Genomic DNA, 17,869 nt, shown 5'->3' with positions numbered 1-17,869 from the left:
AGTCAGGTGCACTGTTGATAAATTGTCAACTGTTGTTGACTCAAGAGATTCTGCAGCTGCTGGAAATCTTGAGCAACTCACATAAAATGCCGGAGGAACTCGGCAAGTCAGGCAGCATTTATGGCTGGAATTAAACGGGTGACATTTCAAATCGAAGCCCTTCATCAGGACTGGAAAGCAGGGGGACAGAGGACAGAATAAGAACACAGGAGATACTGGAAATCTGGGGAAAACACACACAAAACGCTAGAGGAAGTCAGTAGTTCAGGCAGCATCTGTGGAAATGAATAAACAGTCGATGTTTCAGGCTCAGATCCTCCATCAGGACTGGAAAGGAAGGGGGATGATGCCAGAATAAGAAGGTGAGGAGAGAGGAAGGAGGACAAGCTAGAAGGTGATAGGTGAAACAAGATGCAAGGGGGAAGGGGGATAAAGTAAGAAGCTGTGAGGTGATACATCAAAAAGGCAAAAGGCTAGAGAAGAAGGAATCCTATAGGAGAGGAGAGTGGAGCATGGGAGAAAGGGAAGGAGAAGGGGCACCAGGGGGATGTGAGGGGCAGGTGAGGAGAAGAGAGGAGGTAAAAGTGGGGCCAGAGTGGGGAATTGAAGATGAGGGAAGGGGGAGGGAAAAAAATTACCCTAAGTTGAAGAAATCGATGTTCATGCCATCAGGTTGGAGGCTACCCAGATGGGATGTGAGGTGTTGCTCCTCCAACCTGAAAGTGGCTTCATCGTGGCAGAGGAGGAGGCTATGGACTGGCATGTCAGAATGGAGATGAGAATTGAAATAGTTGGCCAGCAGAGAATTCTGCTTTTCGTGGATGGACTGGAGGTTCTCCACAAAGAGGACCCCCCAGTCTTTGTCAGATCTCAGAAGCGTAAAGGAGGCTGCATTGGGAGCACCGGATACAGTAGATGACCTGAACAGATTTGCAGGTGAAGTATTGCCTTACCATGAAGGACTGCTGGAGCCGTGAATGGAGGTGGGGAAGAAGTGATAAGTGGATAAGTGCCAGGAGGGAGATTAGTGGGGAGGGATGAATGGATAAGGGAATCATGAGGGAGCAATCCCTATGGAGAGTGGGGAGAGATAAAAATGTGTTTTGGTCAGAACTAAGAAGGTGGGAGGAGGGGGTAAATTACAAGCTGGCAGGAGCTTTACCCAAAATGCCTACTGTTTATTTCCCATGATAGATGCTGCCTGACTTGCTGAGTTCCTTCAGCATTTTGTGGGTGTTGTCAACCATTAGTTCCTCGATTTCCTTTGCCTCCAACTTTGTTTCAACTTTTTCAATGACTCCTTTGTTTCACCTTTTCCTCTCTCTTCAGCTGAACTTTCATGTTCAGTATTTCTCTGAAGACACCGTTCAAAGAGCGACTGATTTCACAGGCCCCATCTTCACACTGAAATTCAGTTTGAACCGGTTGAACTCTGTCAATGTCCCAATCTCTGATCTGCCACTCTGTGGTAACTTCTGCATTCATTGGTGTGGATTCCTCATTTCTTTTAATCTCCTTAACTCCTTTTTTGAAGATGCTTCTCAGATTGATTTGGAAGCCTTTACAAAAGGGAATTATTTGGAGTATTTTCTGGTTTTACATCACCATGCCTCTTCAACCACAATAATCCAGAATTCCATTGTCTCCTTTGACATCTGCTTTTTATAGGAAATTGTTACTTTCTATTTTTATACTTATCGAGATCCCAGCCTCTTTTTCTCCCTTTCATCTTTCCTGTTTAACTACATTTGTATTAAGGGATTTACGGGGATGAATTTCCAGCTGTACCAATATATGTCAGTCCATTGTCCCAAGTCTATCCTTATTCCATTATGGCTAGTTTAAACAGGCCATTCGGCCCAGTTTGTCCTTACTAGCCAAGTTGCCTATCTGAGTTAGTATATATTTTACTGCATTTTACCCAGTTCCTCTAACTCTCTATATCCACGTTCCTATCCAAATGTCTTTTAAGTGTTAGAGTTGTCTCTACCACTTCCGCTGGTAGCTCTCTCCTTCTACCCGTCACCCCCATCTGAAAAAGTTGACCCTCAGGTCCCCTTTAAACTTCCCCCTCTCACCCTAAAACAATGTCCTTCATTTTTAGACTCCCGTGCGGGGGGAAGATAAGAGCATGACCATCCACCTTATCTATGCCTCTCATAATTTTTAAATTAACTGGAAGGTCATCCTTCAACCTCCTATACTCTAGGGTAGCGGTCCCCAACCACCGGGCCGCGGACCAGTACCGGGCTGCAAAGTATGTGCTACCGGGCCGCGAGGAAAAGATACGATTTGGCGATATGAGTCAGCTGCACCTTTCCTCATTCCCTGTCACTCACTGTTGAGCTTTAACGCATGCGAGGTCATTACCCGCGCGTCAGCCATGTCAGCGCGGGAAGGAGATCAACTCCTCGAGCTTGCAAATGATGATGGGCTGAAAAGTATGTTTGACATAACATCTCTGCTGGCATTCTGGATCAAGTCGAGGCTAAATATCCTGAGATAGCCACGAAAGCACTGAAAACGTTGCTTCCATTTCCAACATATCTCTGCAATGAATGCAACGAAAACTAAATTGCGAAACAGACTGGACATAAGGAACCCCCTTCGAGTATCGCTGTCTCCTATCACCCCTCGATAGGACCATCTTGTTGCAGGGAAACAAGCCCAGGGCTCCCACTGATTCAGCGATATTGGAGCGTTGCAATGATTTTATATGTTCATACGGAGAAAATACGTGCTGTGTGTTTAATATCCAAACGTTACTTAAAATGTTATGATGCTATTGACTTATTTAACCATATAACAATTACAGCACAGAAACAGGCCACCTCTGCCCTTCTAGTCCGTGACGAATGCTACTCTCACCTAGTCCCACCGACCTGCATTCAGCCCATAACCCTCCATTCCTTTCCTGTCCATATACCTATCCAATTTTTCTTTAAATGACAATATCGAACCTGCCTCTACCACTTCTACTGGAAGTTCATTCAATACTTACTTCAAGCTCCCCTGTCCTCCCCGATAATTGTCTTAACACTATATTCATGCAAGGAAAATATGCACAGTGTGTTTAATATTAAATTCGTTAGATAAACCCTTTTAAAAACGAAATTGAGTGTATTAGCCACTTATCACCTATATTCCAGTCGTGATTAGGATCCCCCCCGAACAGAATCACCAAAAACGATTTGTAGAAAAAAATCGGCACGTACATGCATGCGCACTGGCACCCGCGCAAGGCTTCATGGTCATTGTAGTCTTTCTTGGGGTAAACACAACGTATTTGACTGCTACTCTTGTCCGTTGGCAATGCTACCCCCCCCACCGAAGGGTCGGCCAGTCCGCAAGAATATTGTCAATAATAAACTGGTCCGCGTTGCAAAAATGGTTGGGGACCCCTGCTCTAGGGAAATCAGTTCCAGCCTATCCAGTCTCTCCTTCTAACTCAAGCCTTCTGGTCACAGGGAGAGTGTGTAAACTCCACACCAACAGCACCAGGGGTCAGGGTTGAACTGGGGTCATGAGTTCTGAGTCCGTGGACAGGGAGCAGTTTTATGCAAATTCAGCCCATGAAACACTCACCCTAACCACCTAGTTCACTACATATCCTTGCACATGCCTTGTGTTAACCTGTTTATATAAGATCTTTCTCATTAATCCCCCTCCAACCCACTCAAAATCCCTTCCCCAGCCTGAAACCCACTTCAGATATATCGAACATTTCAAAGCTCAGCTGTCAGCAGTCTTGCCTTTCGGGGTTGAAAGTTGTTGTTCTGGCATGGATAACTTCACTCACCTCAACTCTGAACTGATTCCACAATCTGCGGTTTACTTCCATGGACTCTACGGCTAACGCTCTCAGTATTATTTAATTACTTATTTGATTGATTGATTATTTTTGTATTTGCACAGATTGCCTTCTTTTGCAAATTTGTTGCTTGTCAGTCTTTGTGTGTAGTTTATCAAAGATTCTATTGTATTTCTACTGTGAATGCCTGCAAGAAAATGAATCTCAGGGTAGCATATGGTGACGTGTATGTACTTTGATAATAAATTTATTTTGAATGTTGATTGAGTCCCCCTCCAGAGGGTTGGTGACAAAAATGAGTGCAGTACGAGGGGAGTTCAGCTTTGCCGGTGGTGCCATGGCTAACCCACAGCCTTCTCAGATGAAAGTAAATAACAAATAATAGATTGTTTGCTATTTGTGGGACTGTCCAGTGTGCTAATTCGTTGCTGTATTTCTCGTATAACTACACTTCAGAAGCACTTCATTAGTTGTTAAGGCCTCAGGGTCTGAGGTTAGCTGTGGGCTTTGTTAAACCTGGGGTGTTTCCACTGATTCACCAAAAATTCATGAAGGGTGCCATAAGAATGTAAGTGCTTCATTAGATTTAATGACACAAAATAAATGTTGATTAAAAAAAACTTGGAGTTTTTCCTTCAAGTTTGGTTTTGTAATGAAATTTGGGAGAAGATGGCATCCTCTCTCTCTCCAGATCTGAGGAAGATTTGTGAGTGGGGGAATTCCTGGCGTCAAAAGGATCTCCTCCATTGAGGCCAAGGATGGGGCGGAGAGAGGAGACTGGAGATGCAGGCAGTGGAAAGGGGCCACGTTCTAGTGCATCACTGTGGTGCGTGGTGGCATGTCATGACCTGGTGGCCAGGAAATAAACATTGCTGCTGTTTTCAAGGTGTTTTGAAGCACAGATTATTATAATTTCAAGTTCAAGAGTAGCAGACACTGCCCACGGCAAAAATACCTAGCATCTATATATGGACTGAACACCGGTTCCATGATGCTTTTACTTGCAAATGTGACTGGAACATGAAATCAATAACTTCTGATGTCAGAGCCAAATGCCAGGAGTAACGTGTCAGCCACATGAGACACATAAGGCTTGGTGTTATATACTTGCTTTTGCATGAGGAGGTAAACTATGTGCAGTTAAGGCACCATCACTAAATTGCCGGTACCTTCCACAGGTGTTATAAGAACAACAACCTTAAATATCAGGAAGGAATTACCTTGTATGCTTTGAAGGAGAAGTCTATAAGGCTGTTGAGGTCCTGGGGGAGGAATGGCATGTTATGGGTTGGTGTTGGTGATGGCAGTGGAGGAGAGACAAGTGCGTTATGCTTTCAAATCTAATCCAAGCAGGTCACAGGTATACGTCTTGTACAGGGACCACACAGGAGACTCTCTTCAAGTACTCAGTAACTCTCTGTTGCCCAGTTTGCTTCCTTGCTACCAGCAGTTCCATGGACCCTGCCTCATATTTCCCCACCTAGCTTCGGGTCTTCATAAATCCTGGGAAGAAAGGGGCAAGGAGAAATGGCAGAGGGTGATAAAGGGCAGCACAGTAGCGTAACATAGTTACACTGCCAGCGACCTGGGTTCAATTCCAGCACTGTCTGTAAGGATCTTGTATGTTCTCCCGTATCCTCATGGGTTTCTTCTGGGTTCTCCAGTTTCCTCTCACATTCCAAAGATATATGAGTTAGTAGGTTCATTATTCAGATGTGTAATTGGGTGGCAGGGGGTTCACTGGGCCAGAAGGACCTGTTACTGTGCTGTATCTCTAAATTACTTTCTGCAGAGTCCTGCATCTTCATTGCTGTTTCCGTAACAATTTTTGTTTTGACCAGTCTGCTCAGGGTTGTTAGCCTGAACTGAACCCCCCGAACCTGGAGGACTGGTGGACCGCTCTTAGTCTGGCCTCTACCCTTTGACCTGACTTAACAAGAATCAAAGTACAAGACCCTGACTCCAGCCAATATCGCTGTCTGGGTCATTGAGGCACGCAATCCTCCAAACCCTATGTGGTCCTCTTGGAGGTGTATCTCTAAATAAATAAATGGCACCAGCCCAGTTTATAGAATAATACAGCACAGAAACAGGCTACACACATAAAAATTGCTGGTGAACGCAGCAGGCCAGGCAGCATCTCTAGGAAGAGGTGCAGTCGACGGTTCAGGCCGAGACCCTTCGTCAGGACTAACTGAAGGAAGAGTGAGTAGGGGATTTGAAAGTTGGAGGGGGAGGGGGAGATCCAAAATGATAGGAGAAGACAGGAGGGGGAGGGATAGAGCCAAGAGCTGGACAGGTGATTGGCAAAAGGGGATACGAGAGGATCATGGGACAGGAGGTCCGGGAAGAAAGACGGGGGGGGGGGGAACCCAGAGGATGGGCAAGGGGTATATTCAGTCTGTTTATTTTATTCCTACCTGCTCCCAGACTCTAATCATTGTCTGAACTTATAGCCATCAGTTAACCAACTTAATCTTGATGGTGTGAGGGAGGCAACTGAAGCACCAAGGAAATCCCTACTGTTACAGAGAGAGCATGCAGACTCCACGCAGTCAGCACTAGGCGTCAGGATTGTTGTTGGAGCTGTGAGGCAGTAGCTCTACTGACTTTACTTCCTTGCCACCCATAGTGCAGCAACCTCACACCAGCTAGCTTTGAGTGGACCCCTTCCATCGGCCTGGGTGGGAGGAAAATGGGATATCATCTGTTGTCACTTGTTGAACAACCAGGTTGCTTTCTCATGGGTTGCAGCACTCCTTGATCTTCAGCTGAACTTAAATCTCTGAGGAATATTCACAATTCCAGAATGTTAGGAGGTACGAATTTACCTCTGTAAAGTAAGAAGTTGATGTAAATAGAAACACTAAGCGGCTTAAGGTCATTAGGCTGGGTAATGATGTGCAGGGTTCATTAATCTCATCAGAAGAGGACATCACACGTTAAGTGCTGAGAAGCTGTTTCGACAGCTGGATTGTTTTTGTTTGACGAGGTTGGCCACTTAGATTGGGGTGAGGAAAAAAATGCCTTCACTCAGGAGGCTGTGATTCGTCAAAGGTTCTACCCCAGAGGGTCAAGGATGGTCAGGAATTGGAGAGATTTGGGAATCAGGTGGGGAAGCAGACTAGCCTTGATGTAATTACAGGGTGGAGCAAGTCCACAGGGCTTAATTAGTGACTGCTCCTCATATTTCTCATGTTCTGATGATTGTTTTTAAATTCAGATGGTTTAATACAATTTCTACATAAATTGTTCCAAGAAGTTATAACGTCAAACGCTGGGTGTTGCTGGGTAGGACTGGGTTATTATTAATGTTGTTCATCAGCTGTTAACGTTTAACAGTCATTGCACTCTGAAATACACAGAGCATTATGATGATGCAGTGTGGAGGAGAATTCGCCCTTCTTCACTGAAACACCATTCACAAAATTTAGCCACATTCGCAAGCAACACTACTATCCAACCACTGATGTTTGAATCATGCAGGATACCACTTTCTCCCTCAGCCCAGGGCGGGAGTTGCATTATCAGCACTGCCCCCTCTCTCAGAAGGGCAGTCCAACCACACTCTCAGTTTCAGGCACTAAATGGAGGAAATAAATATCATAAAACAAGCACTTTATTTAGTTTTGTTTTCGTCAGCTTGGTTCTTCCCAGCACACAGGTGGTTGACCCTTCAATGAGGGTGCCTCAAAGCTTAGAGAGCACATTTATTTTTCATTATCAAATTTACATAATAGAAGATTAATTGGGCTAATCCAATAACATGTCATACCCAATTAGACTAATAGTTTTACTTGCCCAAGTTCAATAAAGCAGTCACTTTCTGTTATGCGGGAGAATTAGCTGATTTTTACATGTAGATGGGAGTTAATGAAGGCAGTTTGTACATTTGGTATTCCTGATCAGCGAATTATGATACCCTTTAACTTTCATTACTGCCTGTCAGGTTGGCTCTGTGTCACTTCAGGTCTGAACCAGAAACGTGAGTGCACAGGAAGGTGCAGTGCGCAGGGTGAAGTGTGCTGTCAAAATTGCCATTTGCTGCATTGTTCAGAACCCCAGGATAGGACAGCACAGAAGGAGGCTGTTTGGCCCATCATGCAAATCCTAGCTCCTGGTCTGCCTGCTCATTTTCGGCATGGCACGATAGTGTAGCAATCAGCGCAATGCTTTATAGCAACCAGTTGTAAGGTCGTGGTTCAATTCCCACCGCTGTCTCTGAAGAGTTCTGCCCGTGACTATGTGGTTTCCTTCAGATTCTCTGGTTCCCTTCCACATTCCAAAGACGTACTGGTTAGGATTAGTTGTGGGAATGTTACGGTGGCAGGGGAAGCGTGGCAACACTTGCGGGCTGCCCGGCACAATCCTCACTAATTTGGTTTGACACGTACGACGTATTAAGTTATATGGTTCAATGGACTTGAGATAAATAAAACTAGTCTTTCATCTTTAACTTGACGTATAATTTATTTTTTTGCAAGACACTGTTCTGGCCAACGCAAATGACTACTGGAATCTGGAGTAAAAGTGTAAACTGTTGGAGGGTCTACTTAGGCAGTCATGTTGTACCACAAGATCCAACAAAGTATGAATGAGGTAAATAAAGTGGGATTTCTATTTGTTGGTGGTTAGAATCGCGGCACTAGTGAAGGCATTCAGCCCACTATCTATCAGGTCTTGGTAAGGGATAGGGGCTGGCGGAATGTTGATTTGGATTCCTAAATCAGTGTGGCTGTGGGAGTGTGCACATCTTCCCAAAGGGGCAGATGGAACTTCAGACTAAATCCTAATCTGAAAACCTAACAATGCTTTATAGAAACATAGAACATAGACCACCACAGCACAGTACAGGTCCTTCAGCCCACAATGTCATGTCAACTTTCACTTAACCCTTCCCTCCTACATAGCCCTCCATCTTTCTATCTAAGAGCTTTCTAAAGGCATCCGTTAGTCTTGCGAGACCATGGATCTGCGCCTGGAAAGTCTTCACACTCCAGGACACAGGCCTGGGCAAGGTTGTATGGAAGACAGGCGGTTGCCCATGCTGCAAGTCTCCCCTCTCCACGCCACTGATGTTGTCCAAGGGAAGGGCATTAGGATCCATACAGCTTGGCACCAGTGTCGTCGCACAGCAACGTGTGATTAAGTGCCTTGCTCAAGGACACAACACGTTGCCTCGGCTGGGGCTCGAACTCACGACCTTCAGATCGCTAGTCGAATGCCTTAACCACTTGACCACGTGCCCACAAGAGCTTTCTAGCTATCTGCTTATCTAAGAGTTTCTTAAATGTCCCTAACATATCAGCCTCTAGCATTACCCCAGGCGGGATGTTTCATACACCGACTACTCTCTGTGTAAAAACTTTCTATACTTTCCTCCAATCACCTTAAAATTCTACCCTTTGTCTTAGGCATAAAGCCTAGTCAACAAATTCACAAGGACAATTTATAAATTCCTGAACCTCAGTTTTCAAAAGTTCAAAGTTAAAAGTGAATTTATTATCAAAGTACATATATGTCACCATATACAGCACTGCAATTCATATTCATGCAAGCACACGCAGTGAATCCAATACCCTGGTTCTGTGTATGAGTGATTAAATGATGGGAATACATTGGGCGCCAACAGAGCCACGCATTAAGAAGTCCTTTGGTTAACTATTTCATGGAGAGTAACAAGTGGGGGAGGTAGTCGTGTTTCCAGTCAGGAAATGCTTCTCCATTCAGGTGTGTGAGATCAAGAATACAGAAGAGGGAGGTGGTAAATCAGTCAATAAGAACAGCAACCTTCATTTATACAACAGCTTTAACACAGCAAAGCGTTTCTCTGTCGGAGTCAATTAAATAGTAATATGTTGAAATACTGAGGCAAAGAAGCAACAGAACAGATAGGGTCAAAAGCTTGGCGAAGATGTGGGATACAATAAATGCCTTAAAGGAGAAAAGGGTGGCAGAGAAAGTTTGGGAGGAAGTCAGAGTGTTTGATAACACGAGTTGGAGTTGGGGAAAATTTCCAATATTTTTCATTGAAGCTTCAAAATAGAGAAGCATTACAGTTTTGATCAACAGTGAGTCAAAAACCTTCCTACGCTGATTGTAAATGGGGGAATTTTGAGATAGTCCCTATCGTGGGTGTTCTGTTGTTCTGGCTGCCGCTTACTATCTAGGAGGTGCTAGAGAACATGATCTTTCTCAAACAGTGGAGTGCAGTCTCAAACCTGTTGGGTTGGTTACTTCGCAAAGGAGGCAGTAGAGGGGCGAGTAAAAGTGGGAGGGGCTAAAGTCTTATTTACAAAGTCTGGGACTATCTCACATACAGTCAGTACGAGCAGAGAGAGTGAGAGAGAGAGAGAGAGGGGCAGGGTAACACCACCGGGAATTTTTGTTTGGGGAAGTTAATTTCACTTCATCTGTGGCTCCCGGAGCAAAGCGTGTTCAGTGTCTTACTGAGCCACAACGGAGAGAGAAGTCAAACCTGTTACTGCGGAGGATGAGGGTAAGGATTCGTTTTCATTCGCTTCATGTTTGAGTACTAGCGTTAAGTCCTTCAAATTTTCTTTTCAGTATTCAAACTTCTTATAAACAGAATCTAACTCATATACTCCTCAGCGTTAACGTCTGTGTCTCTGGTACACACTGTGATCTCTCGTTTGGTTAATGTGTACTCTATGTTCCTTTGTACCAGTTCCTATATGTATACAGTAAACACTAAGCATTCCAATCTGGAGCCGTGTGCTCTGTATGTGTGTACAGATAGGGCAGGGTCTGTTGCCTTTTCCATTTGTTTTAACATAAAGAATAAAAATTAGGCAGGTTGCAAAACAGGTGCATTAACTAAAGACTCCATGACAACCAAAGCTCCAAGATTAACTACTTCTGTATGTTGGTTACTGGGTGAAAGGGGACTAGTTTGTACTTTACATCTGTTAGCTCCGGTATAAACACTCGGTAGATGTGGATGGGTTTTCCCCGCCTTCTCCTCCGTACAGCCTCCTGTTTGTCCCCGTTGAAACCCCCTATACATGTGGTGAAAAGATTGGTCCGAGAGAGTGACTGCAAAACTGAGAAAAATCATCACGGTAAAGGCACCTGATCCAGGCTAATAATTCATTGCGATGGCGGGGGAGCACGGCACTGTCAGAGGTGTGACCTTTCTGGTGAGACGTTAATCCGAGGCCCTTTTAGATGGATGTGTACGATCCAGTGGCAGAATTTTCAGAAGAGTACGGCAGCTTTGTTGCTGTTGCTGGTGCTGGTCCGTACTTAGTCCTGGAAAACAAAATGAAGTAACTAGCTCCTTAATATAGTTACTGCATTGGGGATCTTGCTGAACATCATAGGGTCTGCTGCTTAAGTGTGGAGCTGGTACAGGCCGCCCAAATAGCAGAACTGTTAATTCTCCCGCTCTGTTTAACTCATTGTTTGCTGGACTGGCGTCCGATGTGCTCAGTTCCCAGTTCCTCACAGTGTCGATAACGGTAAAGGCTTTGTATTACTGTCCCGCATCACAGCCCTGAGTGAGCTGGGATCGGCCGCCAGCTTCAGTCACTGTTTACAGTCGCTCTGTCAGCTGACTGGTTCCGAGAATGCTAGTGAGCATGTTTGGATATATTCAGTACGAAACTGTGAACCGATCCCCTCAGATGGAACTCCGGGTCGAGAAGAAGACTTGCGTTTAAATTGTGCTATCTCAGTCTTGGTCTAACTCAAAACTCCTTCCTTCCAGTGAGGAGACTGCAATTGCCGTTGTGATGTGGGGAACGTAGCTAATAGCACAGCAAGATCCCATGAACGCAAGTGTAGTCATGAGCAGTTCGTGCGTGCTCTCACTTTGGTTTGATCCAGGATTCAAGTTTATTTGTGTATCGATATGAGCCAGAACATCAGGGAAACCTGTACCTCATTCAAATAGTGCCACAGGGTAACCGAGGTTCAACAATGCAATATTGCATCGCACTGCTGTCAGTCTAAATCGGGGGTTCCCAACCTTATGTATGCCCTGGACCCCCTGCCATTAACCGAGAGGTTTGGGAACCCCTGATCTAAATGCTGTGCTGATTCCCAGGTGGAGTTGAATCTCACAATTTTATGCTATTATTTAATAGTGTTAATAGTCTCTGGCAGATAGGTTGGACTGTTGATCTCACAGTCCATCTAGTCATGATCTTGCACTTTATCGTTTACCTGCACTGCACTTCCTCTGTAGATTTTATACTTTATTCTGCATTGTTACTGCTTTACCTTGTTCCACCTTAATGCACTGTGCAATGATCTGATCTGTATGACCAGCGTGTAAAACAAGCTTTTCGCCGTATCTCGGTACATGTGACAATAATAAACCAACACCAATTCCAAAGAAGCGAGCTGGTGGTGAATTATACTGTACCTGATCCCAAACACCGGCACGTGATCCCCTCAAAACCTTGAACGCTCCCCACTCTACACACCGCACGCAACTCGGATTACAACGCCCCGCGTTCATAAATTGTTTTCAACAAAGGGTTACGGCACACCAGGTGCTGTGCCATCATTTTTTTTTTCTGGAGCAGGCTACGTACGCCGAGAGCATGTACGTGTAATTTTTCTCCAGCCACCTCCTGGCCTTGCCAAGACGAAGTGAGATAGTTGTGTATTTTTAACTTGCTGCATTCACAAGATGTTTGACGAGCTGTGGGCAACGTTCTGGAATGTGAATGAAGCAGACTTTCTTCCTGTATTGGTCAATAGAGGATTGAAAAGTAATCCGGCTGTTTTTCTTTTTATTTGCCCCTTTGTATTTCCACCAAGACTGGAAGATGATCAATGTCGTGGCATGGCACTGGTGGTCATTGTACATCTCTGTCAACAGACACATAATTCCAGCCCTCCCTGTCCTTCCTTCACTAACTATTCTGACTTCAGTCAAGTGGCCTTGACTTAATTTTATTCCAACAATTAAATGTTGAAATGGAAGTTCACCAGTACCTTGCACATTCTTCCTGTGACTGCATGGGTTTCCTCCAGGTGTTCTTGCCTTCTCCCAAATCCCAAAGCCATCCAGGTCAGTAGGTTAATTAGTCGCTGTAAATTAGCCCGCCCAATACAGAAGAATCAGGGGAAGTTGGTGGGCAGGTGAGAGAGAACAGATCTCAGGGTGGAATGGGATTGCTCTGAGAGCTAGTCTAAATCTGATGGGCCAAGTGGCTTTGTTCAGCATGTATGTATGAGTGAGGGCCGATGGGATAGTCTGTCTGCAGTCCATTTGGTTTAAGCTCCACTGGTGGGCTTTGGCTGATGGTTTACAGCTACCTGTAATGGAACAACAAAGCCTCTCATGACTTGGACAGGAGGCTGGTGAAGATGTTGTTCTATAAACATGTTTGTACAATAACACAATACAGTTTTATTTCCAGGCTTCTGTGTTCAGTACACACTCGCTGTGCATTGGAATTGGAATAGTCACTTCTTGTTGGGTCCTGATACAACCGGATAGTCAACAATTAATATCAGATGTGGAGCAGTTGATTTTACTGTGGAAATGGAGAGGGGAATAGGTTCCAAACTGAATGTTTGCCGGGTCACGTCTTGCTTGAGGTATTACTCAGTTTGCAGCCCCTAAGAGAGGTGTCCTGTTGGACGTCTGTACTGAAGGCCATTAGTGCTCAGAATGTGCTGTCCACTTAATCCCACCCGTTTCTTGTTACCCACTAAAATCTTTCCATTTTAAGTGATATAACCAGCCCTATGATTTGCGAAGGTTTGTGCTCACACTTAACTGGCATAGTATTGTTCAACCGCTCCGTCAGATACTTGGATGTCGGTCGGGAAACAAAGTCTTCCTTCACCCACAAGGGGGCGCCCCAGTTGGGCAGCGAGCTTTATGTCCAGAGGGTCACAGATTCCATTGTTAATTGGGAAGTGTCCTATTTCTTTAAAAATTTTTAGGGACTTTCTTTTTCACTTTTTTTCAGCACTGGGCTGTGGATCAGGAAGTACTATTGATGAGGTCAGGGTTCCTGCTTGTGTAGCCGAAATTGTTTTCTTTAATCTGCCCAATGTGTTGGCTCTGTGTTTTGGTAGTGGGGCTTTGTATCCTGTTGCGCAGAGCACACAATGCAGGACTTAATCCCGGCTGATAAACAGGGCCAGGGAGTGGTTTGGGAATCATTGTGTTATCCAAAAAGGGCTTGTCCTCTGGTGTCCAGGCAGGGTTCTATGGGTACTTTTGTAAAAGGCACACACTCACCTTTCTCTTCAGAATATTGGGAAAAACCAAAGCTCTCTTCAAAGCTGTTCCTGCAACCATAACATGCAGCACTTGTACAGAGCAAGATCCCAATACAGAGCGAGAAGCACCCAGATAACCTGCTTAACTCTGAGAGAAAAGCACAAGGACAGACTACTGGAAAGCAGATTAAATGCAGTGCATGTTCTTGACTTAAGAATTGACCTGATTTCTTTACAAGAATGCACTTTCCTGCACCTGATTGGATATAAATTTGATGATGTTCCATTGATAACCACCTCCTGTCTATACTCTATATTATATGGCAGAGAAAGAGTGCCAGGGGTGGGGGAGGGGTGGCACAGGTGCCTACATACCCAGCATTGAGACACTAGGCAAAATCACTTGATTCCAAACAGCTGGTTTATTGACCATTACAGAATGTCTCTCAGATATCTCCTGCTCTCTCCCCTTTCCCTGCCCCCTTCCCACTCACAGTCCACAGTCAGAATCAGATTTATCATCACATATGTCATGAAGTTTGTTTTTTTTTGTTGTGTGGCAGCAGTACAACACAATACATGAAATTACTATAGCACTGTGCAAAAGTTGTAGGCACCCTAGCTATATATATGTGCCTGAGACTTTTACACAGTACTGTATAAGATTTTTTTTCTAGTAACCATGTCATTGAAAACTTCTCTGCCCAAGTCTTCCTTGTCACCTAAACCTAATTTCCCATCATCCTCATGCCCTGGCCTGCCCTGGCTTCCAGTTAAACAATGCCTGAAATTTTGTGTTTTGTTTCCATCCTTGTTTGGAAATCCTTTCATGGTTTTGCCTCTCCCTACCTCCATATTCTCCCTGCCTCACATCTCCATTCTCATCCATTGTTAGCCTCTTGGATAATCCCTGATTGGAATTGGCTTTTGCTGCCCAGATATTTGTTTCCGAAACACCCCTCCCAAACCTTGCTGCTGCTGTGACTATTTCAATGAAGCTCTTGCTCACCTTCCTGTAACATGGTCCATTTTTTTGTATATTAACGTTCTTGTCAAGCTTTTGTGTCATCTGCTGCAATGGACTTTTGGACATGAATATGAGTTGCCCTCTTGCCCTGAGACATGAGTGGAGGGATGTGCTTCTTGTGTACTATACATCAACAAGTGACTCAGGAACTCAGTCTCCAGTGTGACTCAAAAATCAGCCTGCCCTTGTCACTTTGGCGCCAGTGCTTTGAACTGAAACTGTAGTGGTTGTTTTACACTATGATCATAAGACCATAAGATATGAGCAGAATGAGGCCAGTTGGTCAATCGAGTCTTTTTGCCTCTCAATCCCATTCTCCTGCTTTCTTCCTGTAACCCTTGACACGCTTTTGAAACAAGAACCTATCAAACTCCGCTTTAGATATAACCAATATCTTGGTCTCCAAAGTCATCCGTGTCAATGAAATTCCACAGATTCATCACCTTCCTGCTGTAAAAGTTGCTCCTTATCTCTGTTTTAAAGGGGCGTCTTTCTATTCTGAGGCTGTGTCCTCTGGTCCAATACCCTCCCTCTATTGGAAACATCCTCTCCTCGCCCACTCTATCCAGGCCTCTCAATTTGTAGTAAGATTTAATGGGATCCTCTCTTTTTCATCTAAACTCCAAGGAATGCCGGCCCAGAGCCAATCAAATGCTCTTCATGCATTAACTCTTTCATTCCCGGGAACCTCCTCTGGACCCTCTCCAATGACAGCACAATGAGTAGTCTATGAACAGCAGTCAGTGAAGGCTTGACCAACAAATAAAGGTCATTAGAAAGTGCAGGAATAGTATCCAAAGGCAATGGGACTCAGGTAGTGGGATGAACCAAGTGAGAAAGGCTTGGCACGAGACATCTGCTGGTAAGAGTTGAAGATATAGACAGTGGTGAAAGAGCACAAGTCATCATTGTCTTAGCCAGGAGACTGTAGGAAGCAGGATGGTAGCCATTGTCTGTGGGAGCTTTCTGTGTACAGGTTGACTAGACGTCTTCCTACATTTACAAGACTCTTAGATATCACATGTAAGCTACAAAAATGGAGGGTCATGGGCTATGTGGGAGGGAGGGATTGGATTGATCGTGGTGTAGGTTAATATGTTGGCACTGCTGTACTGCTCCATAGTCCATATACAGCGTTCTTCAACAACGAACATACCCTCTTACCGCCCCAATGTATTGATATGGATGGCATCCAAAACCAAAGGTTTTTTATTGTATTGTATGTGTGACAATAATGAATGGATTTTCGATTTCCAGGCACATTTGTTCATTGTCATTGGGAGCTGCTTGTGTAATTGGCTGCTTAGCTTCCCTGCTTCACACTTTCGTTTGCTGTCAAGCACTTTGGGTCTTTCCAGGTCACGAGTGGTGCTTCAGAAAAGCAGGAGTTTCTCGATGGAAGGAGGAGTGAGGCAGGCCTAAGTACTGATGCTTTCTCTTTTTTTTGTTTCTCTAGGAAACTATGCCCCAAACACCAATTTTCCCAAGCATGCTTGGTACCAGTTGTAGTGGACATGTGCAGCCAGACATGGAGGAGAAATGCGGAGACCCAGTTTACCAGGATGGCAGCCTAGTGTCGGGGTCCCTCGAGGTACTGATTGAGCACCTAGTACCCACGGTCGATTACTACCCTGATGTAAGTATTCGGCATGGGTTAATCCCCTCATTTCTTCATCAGCTGGAGGTTCTGTTCCTTTAAGTTAAAGAGATTTAGATCATGGCTATGTTGGTATCAGGGTTTGAATTGGTGACAGGAAACAATTTGGATGAGAAATGGGTGACCTTCCCCAGGATAGTTCAAAATCAAAACTCTGCGGATGTTGAAAATCTAAAATAAAAACATAAAAAGCTGGAATCTATCAGCAGATTAGGCAGCATCCATGAAAAGATAAACAGGGTTAATGTTTCAGATTGAAAAACCTTTTTTCACAGCTACTGTGACCCAAGTTCACCTAATCTGGGGTGCTCTCCGTGTGGAGTTTGCATGTTTTCCATGACGAGGGATTTCTTCCACTGCTCTGATTTCCTCCCACATCCCAAACACGTGTGGGTTGGTAGGTTAATTTGCTGCTGTGAATTGCCCCTAGTGGTGGAACCTGGGAGATTTGGTAGGAACGTGGGTATTTTAGAATTAGATTAATGTAAATAGCTACTTGATTGGCACTGACATGATGGGCAGAACAGCCTCTCTCTGTGCAAGACTTAGTCCTGTTAGATTATTGAAATTATTTACACTGGGGTTGCACGTCAATTAAAATCCTGCCCAGTTTGAAACTCAGATGATTGTGAAACTGGTCACTGAAAGGATATCTGTTCCCTTCTCTCCCACACAGCGGACTTATATCTTCACCTTTCTCCTGAGTTCCCGCGTCTTCATCCATCCTCAAGAGTTGCTGGTGAAAGTCGGGCAAATCTGCACCAAGCAGCTGGAAACAGGACTGGAGGCAGATAAGGTACAGAACAGAGTGCGAGAGCACATTTCCCCTTCAACCATGCCTTTAGTTTTGTCAGAGGCAGGAACATGCTTGTAGCTAGTACTGTCCCAGTGACAGCTCCCCTGTAATGGTATTTATCTGAGTGATTGGTCCCAGTTCGTAAAACCATAGGAGCAGAATCAGGCATTCAACACTTTGAACTTGCTTTGCCATTTGATCACGGCTGATTTATTATCCCTCTTAATCTCATTCTCCTATCTTCTCCCCGTAACCTTTGACGCCCTTACTAATCAAGAACATATCGAACTCTGCTTTCGATATGCCCATTGACTTTGGCACCAAAGCCATTGCGGCAATGACTTCCACAGATTCACCACCCTCTGAAAT

General features: G+C 44.6%; 1 protein-coding gene across 5 annotated transcripts in view; it reads left to right on the top strand.

The window, feature by feature from the left end:
• LOC140212120 (ras-GEF domain-containing family member 1A-like) overlaps window positions 1-17,869 on the top strand; it is a 75,699-nt gene that overhangs the window by 34,526 nt on the left and 23,304 nt on the right. For 4 of the 5 annotated variants that reach the window (XM_072282689.1, XM_072282687.1, XM_072282688.1 and 1 more), the window contains exons 1-3: window positions 10,117-10,310; window positions 16,504-16,683; window positions 17,381-17,500. In XM_072282689.1, the coding sequence (XP_072138790.1) occupies window positions 10,305-10,310; window positions 16,504-16,683; window positions 17,381-17,500 (306 nt within the window). In that variant the 5' untranslated portion in view covers window positions 10,117-10,304. Of the gene's footprint in view, window positions 1-10,116; window positions 10,311-16,503; window positions 16,684-17,380; window positions 17,501-17,869 lie in introns of those variants that run through there. The other variant, XM_072282685.1, reaches the window with a different exon arrangement.

This window comes from Mobula birostris, chromosome 18, assembly GCF_030028105.1.
Source record: "Mobula birostris isolate sMobBir1 chromosome 18, sMobBir1.hap1, whole genome shotgun sequence".
NCBI classification, from domain to species: domain Eukaryota; kingdom Metazoa; phylum Chordata; class Chondrichthyes; order Myliobatiformes; family Myliobatidae; genus Mobula; species Mobula birostris.
Note: the sequence above shows the minus strand (reverse complement) of the source record. Positions and strands in the feature narration are given on the sequence as shown.